Source organism: Apteryx rowi, unplaced genomic scaffold, assembly GCF_003343035.1.
Source record: "Apteryx rowi isolate R43461 unplaced genomic scaffold, aptRow1 scaffold_752, whole genome shotgun sequence".
Taxonomy (NCBI): Eukaryota; Metazoa; Chordata; class Aves; order Apterygiformes; family Apterygidae; genus Apteryx; species Apteryx rowi.
The window spans coordinates 376,426-388,044 of record NW_020451041.1 but is presented as its reverse complement, the minus strand read 5'-3'; the positions used below and the strand labels follow the sequence as shown (position 1 = coordinate 388,044).

At 39.7% G+C, this 11,619-nt stretch overlaps 1 protein-coding gene across 1 annotated transcript; it reads left to right on the top strand.

Annotated features, from left to right (window-relative positions):
* Window positions 1-240: 240 nt before the first annotated feature.
* On the top strand, window positions 241-11,387 carry LOC112976656 (collagen alpha-1(IV) chain-like; the record flags this gene model as incomplete). The annotated part of the gene is made up of 7 exons (XM_026088118.1): window positions 241-369; window positions 1,791-1,889; window positions 2,887-3,099; window positions 4,558-4,735; window positions 7,619-7,733; window positions 8,716-8,888; window positions 10,805-11,387. Coding segments are annotated over 7 exons (989 nt in total), but the record flags the coding sequence as incomplete, so codon positions are not given.
* Window positions 11,388-11,619: the final 232 nt, after the last annotated feature.

Here is an 11,619-nt window from a genome sequence, read left to right as displayed (position 1 = left end):
CAACCTCAGCGATTCTGTGATTCTGTGAAAACAGGTAACATGATGCCAGCATCTGAATGTTCAGATTAGATTTAAGTACTGGGTAGAGAGAGACTGTATTTGCCTCTTCCTCTGAAAAATCAATATCAATGCTTTGTCATTATTGGAACCTTTAAATGGTAATAGAACATAACCATTTTCTCTAATTATTTTATTGTGCAATACTAAATATATTCTTGTTTCCTTTGTTAATTTTGGCAGGTTTACAAGGCCCACCAGGCCCACCAGGTGCTTTTCAGCTTGTTAAAGGGGATCCTGGCTTACCTGGCCCTGTAGGACCAGTTGGTCTCAAAGGATTCCCGGGACTTCCAGGTCCCAAAGGACAGCAAGGTGAGAGAGTTTGTAAGCTGCCAGTAGATACACATTTTACATAATGTAAAAATAGACCAATGGTAGACTAGACCCTGGAAGATTTTTCATATAACGATATCCACCTTTTTACAAGTCACTCTGTGTCTGCCAATGAAGAAAAGAGTGCTTCTTTTTCAAGCTCCTCTACAGGAGTGCCACAACCAGGTGCTTTTCATACTGATTTCATACAGGATGACCTGCAGCACACAGCATCCTTTCCCCAGAAATGTGTTTGATAGGGTGTTTTCTTGCTTTAGGGTGGAGTGTTGAATCCAACCTTCATTACTGTGTGTCCTTTGAGAGAAGGCTCGCATAAGGAAAAACGCCTTGGTCTAGGAGTAGAAAGTATTCCCTGAGGGATCTTGTTCCCTAGTCCTAGAATTCCTCTCTTTGCCCAACCATTGCATTTTTTATAAATAAAAGGTGAACTGCAAAAATTAAACACAATAGAGAATAAAGGAATGGAGCAAAGGGTTAAAGAAATGATGACAGAAGGACACATGTCCTTCAGAATGACAGGGCATGGAGAATGGAACCTCAGAGGCATTCTTAAGTTACTAACGTTTTAAGGGACAACTTTGTTCCCTGATCATTTTACGGCAAGATGATGGGCAAGCATGGTGAAATATAATGAACATTTTCTTTCTATTTAACATAATGGATATGGAAGTTTGTTCTTGAAGGTGGAGTTCCTACTCTGCAACCGTAGTACATTAGTAAATGGCTGTGAAATAATCCCAGCGTCAGGGCAGAGCATGGGTTTGCTCATACAGGATCCATCTGTGTTCTAGTAGTCAGTTCAATACATGAATGCAGTATTGCTTTTTGAGTGATCAGGAAAAGGACAGCTATGATTGTCTAAAGCTACTTATGTGCTACAGAAATGTTGGTATGACACTGATGGTGTTAACTTCTTTTTCCCAAACTCAGAATTACTGAGTTTATGCGTAAGAGTCAAAGCATCCACAGAAATCCATAAAAGAGAGACACAACGTATGTCAAAAGCCTGTTTGGGAAGAAGCTAAGAGAATACTGATTTTCCCATTGTTCACCACCTTGTTTTTTATGGTCTATTATCTGTAGTTCCTGCAGTTTTGAATGAATCATATGATAAGCAGAGGGAAAAGATTGCCGCCCTTCACTCTCGTATTCCAGGCAAATACTAACTGTTTTAGAAGCACACCTTCTGCTTATTTCTCTGTTCTTCTCTACCATAACCATTTTGTCTGCAGTAGCCCACATATTTGTTCTAGCTACTGCAATATGCTCACTGAGTCTGAATGATGTCAGTGAATCTGAGTGTACTGAGTTGTGCCAGTGCTATCATAAGTCAAAAAGTCATAACTAACATGAAGTAGCATCGAGTGATCCAGTAATAGCTATTCCTTGTTTATCAACAGGGGTTACAGGACCTTCAGGTATACCTGGGCCACCTGGTAGCCCAGGGTTTGATGGTAAACCTGGGCAAAAAGGAGAAGTTGGTCCTTATGGTCCCCCAGGTAAGCCCATGAGTTCTTCAAAGACTTGATTCCTCCATAGAAAAATGACATAGGACGTTAGGTATGATTGTACCTAATCTCACTTTTGTAATACTTGCTTTGAATACAAGAAATGAGCAATTCTCTCGATTATTTTCCCTCAGCAATACAAGCTGTAACTTGTAAAATAAGGGAAAAAAAATTCATTAGCTCTATAAGACATGTATCTTTTACAATGTAAAGGTTATATGTGACAGCTCTGGAAATACACCAAAGGACATTTGAGACTTCAGTAAAACTACAAATCAAAGTACCTGTGGGTACTACTAGGAAAGCCTGAAGATCTTGTGATGCTAGTAGGAGCCCTACTCTCTGCATCTACAGTTACATTCCTCTCCTGCAACTGAAAAGGAAGGAAAATCTTGGTTTCTTCCAATATAAAGGCCACAAGTTCCCCATAGCATTCATTGCAAAGGAGAGAAGACCGCTACCTTGCACACAGGATCTTCTATCTATAATACCACTCTTTGTAAAAAGTTTACACTGCCATATATCATTTAAACACACACACATATATATATATACTGGTGTAGGGTATATTTATGTATATAGTCTGGTACAGCATATATTTATATATAGTCATATACAAAGGATAAGTAATATCATCACTATACCACTGCAGATATCATACTCCTAAGAGTTTCCTGACATTTGAGCATTTAAATTTCACAACGACACACAAAATTTAAAAAATTTTGATCTTTATTTTAATTTTTTCTGAATAATTCAATTTCTTTCTAACGACTAACTGGGAAGCACTAATTCTTTAGTTTCCATTACTTGCTATAATTTCAGCCCCATTAGAAACTGATGAATTTTTTCTGTAGACGCTCTCAAAGGCATTTTAGTAACTACACAAATGGCAAATGAATACTCAGTGCTATCTGAGTGCCAGCAAGGTGACTTTCTCTGTGACACCAATGTCTGTAGAGATAAAATGAGACTTTCTTTATTTTAGGGCCCAGAGGATTCCCTGGTCCACCTGGTCCTGAAGGTTTGCCTGGGGTTATGGGCCCACCAGGTGCAGCATCTGTTGCTCATGGCTTCCTTGTTACCAGACACAGTCAGACCACTGAAGAACCACAGTGTCCATTTGGAACTAGGCTGATTTACCATGGTTACTCCTTGCTCTATGTACAAGGCAATGAAAGAGCACATGGCCAGGATTTGGGTAAGAATTGACAGTAGAGACCAAATCAGAATTCCATTAGAAATCAAAGGTTTCTTTCATTTGTAGATTTGTATTGAACAAAACTGTGTAATCATTCTTGGCTAGCTGGTGCTTTATGCCTTCTAGGCTGGTACAAATAATGGATTAATGCATAGAGGAAGCACTACCAGTTTATTTAAGGAAGCCTTTATCAAAGGTCTTCCATCATACCCTTATAGCCAAATTGATGAGCTATGGGCTAGCTAAGTGGATGAAAAGGTGGGTGGAAAATTGGTGGGACTATCAGACTCAGAGGGTATCGTCAGCTGTACAAAGTCTGATGGTGGCTGGTGAATAGTGATGTCTCTCAGAAATTGATACTGGGCCAATACTATTTAATGAACTTATTAACAACCTGGGTGATGGGATAGAGTGCACTCTCAGCAAGTTTGTGGACGACACCAGAATGGGAGGAGTATTTGACATCCCAGAGGGCACAGCTGCTATTCAGAGGGACCTGGCCAGGTTGGAGAGAAGGACTGAGAAGAACCTCAAGAAGTTCTGTGACAGCAAATGCAAAGTGCCATACACCTGGAATGAAATAACCCCATGCAGCAGTACAAATTGGGGATTAACAGTCTAGAAAGCAGGAAAGGACCTGGGAGTCCTGCTGGGCAACAGGTTGAGCATCAGTTAGCAGTGTGCCCTTGCAACAACAAAAAAAAAACCCAACAGCATACTAGGCTCCATTGGCAAAAGTGCAGCCAGTAGATTGGGAGAAGTGGTTCTTCTTTGCCTCTATCTGTCAGTTGTGAGACCACAACTGGTATATTGTGCCCAGACTTGGATCCCCCAGTGTAAGGAAGACATTAATATACTGGAGTGAATACAGCAGCTGGCCACTAAGATTTTTAGTAGAGACTGAAGCACGTGACATACATGAAGAGTCTCAGGGAACTGGGTTTGCTCAGCCTTAAAATTAAAGAGAGACCTTTATTGCTGTCTACAGCTAATGGGAGGGTGTAGTGAAGATGGAGCCAGACTCTTCTCAGAGGAGCACAGTGATAGAAGAAGAAGCAATGGACACAAGTTAGACTATGAGATATTCCAGTTAGATATAAAGAAAAGCTTTTTTGCCATGGAGGTGGTTGAACACTGAAATAGGAGCCCAGAAAGGTTGTTGAATCTCAGTCTTTGCAGATATTCTAGACTGGGCATGGACCCAAGCAACCTGGTCTAACTGACAGGTGGGATAGATGGCCTCTGGAGGTATCCAACCTAAATTATTCTATAATTCTGCAGGCAGGACTGGGTTACTCCTTGCCTTGCCCTATCACTTCCTGGTGGAGCTGAGAGAAGCCACTTCCTCCAAGAGAACTCAGCCCTCCAGGACAAGCGTCTTCTGCTTTTAGGCTGCTACTGAAAATTTTTGCATGGCTTAACAAAGATGGGTTAACAACCTTTCACTTAACTTTTCAGGCACAGCAGGGAGCTGTCTTCGTAAATTTAGTACTATGCCATTCTTATTCTGCAATATCAACAACGTATGTAACTTTGCATCGAGAAATGACTATTCCTACTGGCTCTCCACTCCTGAACCCATGCCAATGAGTATGGCTCCTATCACTGGTGATAATATCAGACCATTCATCAGCAGGTATGGTCTCAGTTCTGTTGTGTTTGTAAAATGACAAAGACTATTAAAAATGTATATGGCACTTCTTTTTGTGAAAAAGGCTTTTAATCTATATAGATATTTTTTTCCTTCCTTTAAATTGAAATTTTGAGTTCCTTTGGTGAAATGGTTCAAAGTGTACATGTTTTCAGTTTAAACTTAGATCAAAAATGAATCCATCTGGGGGGGAAACCCAAACAAAAAGAACAGTCTATTTTGAGTCTAATTGAAATGAAAAGATTTATTTTGAAATGATACTTTGCAAAAGCTGTGATGTACTTTGAAGGAGAAAAGTTTTGAATTTATTCACAATTCCTGTGCAAAACAACTCTTCCCCCTTTTTTTTTTTTTTTAACTAGCCATAGCTAGAAGCTTTTTAAGGCTCAGCTTCCTTTTGTTTGAAATTGGTAGCATCATTTATTATGCAGTACACTGCCAGGCTTCTTGCATTGTTTTGGACATGGTGCTGTAATACAACCATTATTGTCTGACTTAAAGGAAGTAGTTGCAAAATCAATGATCTGTTTTTTAATAAATCTTCATCTAGCACAAGTTGTGACACTTACATAGAACATGACGGTTCTGCATCAATCCACAGTACTGAAAATTTGGTCCATTTTAAATATTAAGGTCACCAGCAAAGACCTGTCCTGGCATAATATGCCCAGTGCCAAAGGCAGAGGTGTGAGCAAGAGCGTGGTAAACTATACCACTGTCATTAGCTAAGAATCTGACAAAGGAGCTCCAGCCTCTAAATGAGAAGATAATCATTAGATCTAGGTACTACTAAGATTTCTATCGTTGCTCCTAATCTGTATCAGCTCTTTGCTGATCCCTCTTCCTGCCATGTAAAGTGGATGGGAGTGGAGACTGCTGTCATTGCTTTCTGGGGCCTGTATATACCATCCAAGAAAACGGGCAGTTCAAATCATCCATGCGTTGTTGTCTTTCAGCACCTTGGCATACTCACAAAGCCATTTGACCCTACAGCAAAACATTTTGTATCTAACTTGCATAGTGGAATCCATCTTGTTCCTACAGTTGTTACTTCTGTACTGTATTTTTGGTTTTGAGGCACAGAAATTGATGTGCCCTGAAAATTTGGTGAGCAGACTGAGACCAAGCTTCTCAAGAGTGACTATGGATTTTGTTGGTCTTACTTTTTGGTTGTTTTTGGATATGGTTGGAAGGTGCTTGACTTTCAGAACTATTAAAATGACCAACATCTGAAATTCATGTTCCTTTTATGCTATCCCTGATCAGGCACCAAAAATAACCTTTGACAATCATTTCTGAAAATCTTGCTCAATGAGGTGCCCACCAATGTTTTGCCTTAAGCTACACAGAGTCTTATGCATACAGAGTAGCTTTTGTACCATATAAATATGTGTGTCTATACATATATATGTGTGTGTGTATGTCTATTCATGTAAACACACATATTTATGTGTGTGTGTATATATATATATATATATATTCCCCCCCCCCCCCCGTTTAGCCAAGGCAGAGAGTGAGATAATTGTAACATACATTTTTAACATCAGCACGTTCAGCAAGGAATCTGAGAAGACTATTCTTTCAATTTATTTTACTAGCCGAGGCCTTTAAATCAACAGTTTTCTCTGTCCAAAAGTTGAAAAGATGTAGAAGTGTCACTTGCTGCCTTAGGTCATGAGACTTCTTTTCATCTAAGGTCTTCCACTGAAATACCAGAAATCTCTTGAAGCAAAGCAGAGATCCAAGAATAGAGGCAGCTTTAACATTCCTCTTTTAACTTACTCTTTCATTGATGTGTTTCTTAAAATAATTGTCTTGCTTCTGCACTAAAGTTGAAGGCGGTAGGTATGAAAGCAGTCTTCACAAGTCAGAAATAGAAGGCTTTCATTCTGAATTCCTTTGCTCTTGTGGGTTTACCAGAATTCAACTTAATCCATTTTGCTTTTTTTTTTTTCACGTCTCTGATCATAGGATTCAGACTGTTTACTTCTAAGTATCTGTTTTGAATTGTTTTTATCATTGCTAACTACAGTAGCCAATTTAGGAATTATATGAGAAAGAAATGGATTGCATCTATCAAATTCCTTATTAACCAGCTCCCATATTATAATTGCCAGCCCAACTGACATTTTTTATGATTCTTTTATGAAGGCATGATTGGTCTTTTGCTAATTTAGTGGCCCAGCAGTTCTGAAACACAGTGTATTGATTTAAAGTAAAAGGACGGGTGTTGCCTAGCTTTTCAAGTTCATTGGTCCAGTTACTTTCCTAGAAATCTCTTACTGGAGATAAAGACCACAAATGTAAACAAAGCCACTGTCAAGAAAAATGCAAAGGGAAGAGCCTGCATTAGATTATATTAGCAGTGATTGCCATTGTAAGACATTTTCCAGAGAGATGGCTTTCTCTCTGGAAGTCACTCTGGGTTCTGTTTAGGATGATGAATTGCTGCTATTCGTCTCTGATCAAAGTAGACCACTTTCTAAGTGATACCTGCTGGGCTAAATAGCTTGGCTATTTGCCATTCATGTTCATGACACTTGCCACTTTTAGAAACTACAGTACAAATGGGACTAGAAAAAGAGAAAGATATATATGTGTTTAAATATTCAGATAACACATCTCTTGCTTCTTTGGTCTAGGAAGGCTAATAGGAATGATGAATTAAGAGTTAAGCTGTCCTTAACTAAATGAGAAAAGAAAAAGAATCAGATGGTTGTTTTTCTAAATGAAATATTCTGATTTTGCTTTGTTTTTGAAGGTGACAGCATTTTTGAATTCAAATTCCTTAATGAAAGAAACTTCTGAAAAGAAAAAAAGTATTATCCCTCAAATGCATGTAGCTCATTCATGTCTTGGTCTTTCTAGATGCTCTGTGTGTGAGGCTCCTGCTATGATAATAGCCGTTCACAGTCAAACAATTCAAATACCGCAATGTCCTGAAGGCTGGAGTTCACTTTGGATTGGTTACTCCTTTGTCATGGTAAGTGCACTAGGATATACTCTGAGCTGAGAAAAGCATTTGTTTCTGGTGTTTGATCTACGCTTCTACTCTGGGAAAGATGATATCTGACAATACTATTTCAGGTCTCAGGAGGGTTTTAGGCTTCTACCCTGTCTGGTGACTTTATAAAGATTCTGGCTAATTATTAAATGGGGATAATATAATAGCAATTCACTGTCCACTTTTGGGGAAATTCACAGAGCCTGTTCTCTTGTTTGCAGCTCCAACACAGGTTCCAAGTGCAGAATAAATGAGGAAATAAGCATAATTTTCCATCGTCCCTTAACATCTTCATTGCAGAAGCTTCCTAGAGCAGTAGAGAATCAGTGGCTGTCCTCTTCTCATTTTTGATGAATAAGCCTTCAGTTTTCAAATGACTTTTTTTTGATCTTTTGTCTATTTTTTCTTTTGGCTATATTGGTACTAGTAAAATAAAAAGGACCAGGGAGCAGTCTGAAGAGCCGCTCTGCAGTCATCCATACTGTTTAGTTGTTATCTTGCTTGCTGTCATGCTCACAGTCTTTGTTCACAGTCACTCTCCCAGGCCATGTGTTGGCATGATCTGGGGAACAGCATGGATCCAGAGCTGTTAGCGCTAGGCAGTATGAGAGAGGCCACATTCTTCTGGGTCAGAAAGAGGGTTTCACTATTGGGATATAAACTACTGCCCCCACTGCCAGCATAGTCATAGCCTGAGTGTCAGTCCTGGAGTATTTCCATGCAGGCAGCTGTCCTCAAGGAGGTGTTGCTGATGTGTTGTGCTAACATTAAGCAGGTCAGCCCAGTGCCACCCTTCAGCTCTGGCCCCTTGCTCCTCTCTGAGCAGAGGGACCAAACAGCATTCAGACACGAGAAAGGGCGAGGAGAGGCATGTGAAGAAGTACTTGTGCAAGAGAGGTACTAGGTGCTGTAATGAAAGAGGTTGTGTCCTCCTCTGACTGATGCTTTTGCATTTTTCTAGCACACCAGTGCTGGTGCCGAGGGCTCTGGCCAGGCCCTGGCCTCTCCAGGTTCCTGCCTAGAGGAGTTTCGCAGCGCTCCCTTCATTGAATGCCATGGCCGGGGCACCTGCAATTATTATGCAAATGCTTACAGCTTCTGGCTTGCCACTATAGAGAGGAATGAGATGTTCAAGTAAGTTCATGATTTATTTATCGGTATTTGAAACTCAGTCACGCCTTGTCACTGAATAACATAAGTATTGTTTGGGTGTAAAACACGACTGAAGTACTGGCTGTGCCCCAGATTGGTTAATATATACAGTTAATGACTTTTGTTAAAAAAAAAAAAGATAATAGCTTTTGGGGGAATTAATGAGTCTATCTTCCATTAGTGTCTACAATGTGTCATTTGCACTTAGGATTTTGCTTTTTAGACTGCTCTAACAATGTTTGCATTTCCAATATGTTTGATTGTAGTCATTGAGTCATAGCTGGGATAGGCTGATATCCTGACTGAAACTAAGTTAGAATATAACATTCCATTCCCCCAGTGGATGTTAGTGCATAAAAGAAACCCTTGAAATTAGTGCAGGTATTGAACATGGAGAGGAAGGAAACTGAGTGAGCTGAACAATTATTTACTGCTTTCCAGTCTGGCAGAAATCTCTCTAAATGAACTTCAGCCCAAGACACAGGCATTAGGCATTTCTTCAGTTTGGGCTCTGATTTCAGGAATTAAGTGGTAGTAGGCTCTGTTCTGGTCCCCTGCATATAACTGTATTTCTCAACACAGTACTGTTCAATCCATCTGAATTTTATTAAAGTTAATATGTTAGCATACAGACCAGTTCTCAGGTCTGCATCGCTTGCCTGGTTCACAGGCGTTTCTCTTGAGTGCAGACGGGCCTCCTCTTCTGCTGCTTCATCTGCTCCTGCCTTCCAGATCTCTGAACGCTCCTTAGCCTGTCTCAGTCAAAATGAGGCAGCTTGTGTGGCCAGGTTTGAATTCTTGTCTATGAGACAGCTGTAAACTGAGTAGGTGCCAAAGTTGAGTGCTGGGACTGATTATCCCTGAGGCTGTGATAATCACTTTAACCAGAGAAGCTACTGCTAAAAGAACTCACGTGCCAAACTTGGGGTAAGCACTGGCTCCCTAGGAAGGAGCGGGGCTGTTCAGATGAAAATACGTAAGAGTCAGCACTACAATTGTTTGCATTGGAAGAGTCCTGCACAGAGAGAACTGTCAACTTTATATCCTTTTCTGGCTACAAACTGTGTCTCAAGCCACTAAAATAATCGCGGTTTACACTTGGATCAGGGGACCTGTCTTGCTATCATAATTCACAAGTGTGCTCCAGTTTCCTGTAAACTCATAATGCTAGTAAATGAAAAAAAGTTAAATGTAATCACACTTTTGTCTGAAAATGCTTTATTTCCAGTTGTTAGGAGTAACACCTTATGACAGATTAGAGACATGAAAGATTTTGGGTTGTCTATTTGACACCACTTTGCATACATCTTTTGCTGGCTATTTATTATTCTGTAAAATCTCAAGAGTTAGAAGAAACTCATGAGTAGTCACAGAATCAGATAATGGTTGAGGTTGGAAGGGACCGCTGGAGATCATCTAGTTCAACACCCCTGCTCAAGCAGGGTCACCTAGAGCACGTTGCACAGGATCACGTCCAGGCGGGTTTTGAATATCTCCAGAGAAGGAGACTCCACCACCTCTCTGGGCAACCTGTTCCAGTGCTCTGTCAAATGCCTCAGTTTCCTTGCCTATTTTTTTATTACTACCTAAATTTCAGCATTTTTTCAACTGCTGATTATTAAACAGGTAGTATCTTCTGCTTAAGGAAACCCTCAGCCTAGTAACAGAACTAAATTCTGAAGTAACTGGAAATCACTGATGTTTATAACTGATCTTGTGACAGTCTGTAACCTACACTTAAAAGTGTACTTAAATTGGAGAACTTAGGGACACCTTGATTCAGCTCAGAGAGGCACTTGGCTGCATGCAAAGTTTGCCTTGTCAGTAATAATCCTGAAAACTGACCATTTTGTATTAACAACTGTTAATGGTTCTTTTCATGTATCTATTTTCAATAGGAAACCAACGCCCTCAACGTTGAAAGCAGGGGATCTGCGCTCAAACGTTAGCCGTTGTCAAGTCTGTATGAGAAAAACATAATGACTTTTGAATTTCAACTAATTTCACACAATATGGTGCTATTCGTTTAACAGCAATGAAGCCTAGACATATATCATATGTACCTCATTGTTGTTGAATATGAAAACAGTAAAGTGCCTTTTAGGAACTTGCATAACTAACACACACTGCTTTACTGGCCCTGTCCTTGCTGAAGAAGAAAAGAGACAACAAAGATAAGCTTCAAATGTTGACATGCCAAATGGCACTTTTGATCAAAGTATATATATTTTTTATATAAATGCAATGCACTGATAGAATAAAAAGTCAGAGTTCATCCAGAAAAAAATGCAAAGGTGCTAGGAGATATGCAGTTCTGCCTTATACTGTTTGACTCCCCTTTCTCATTCTTGTATTATATATTTAGATTCATTCTTCTTCCCCAGATAAGCTTGTTGTTACCATTATCTAGCTGTCTCAAAATCCAAAACTCTTGGGTATGTACTTATTGTTCCTGTACAAAGCAATACTAATGTAAAAAAAGAGTTTTGGGATTATGGATTGTGGTTAAGCAACAAGTAACCATCTTTCCAAAACACAGGGTGCCATCCTGCAAACCTTTCCTTCTGTTTGTAGTCCTTAGTGCTATTGGTTTTAATGGGACTGCATTTGGAAGAGATTGCCTAATTGATTTCCCGAATAGGCAAGTAAGTGTTTCTGCTATGTTGGTACTATGCAGCTTCTTTATGCAGTAGAACAAACTTTCCTGTGGAAT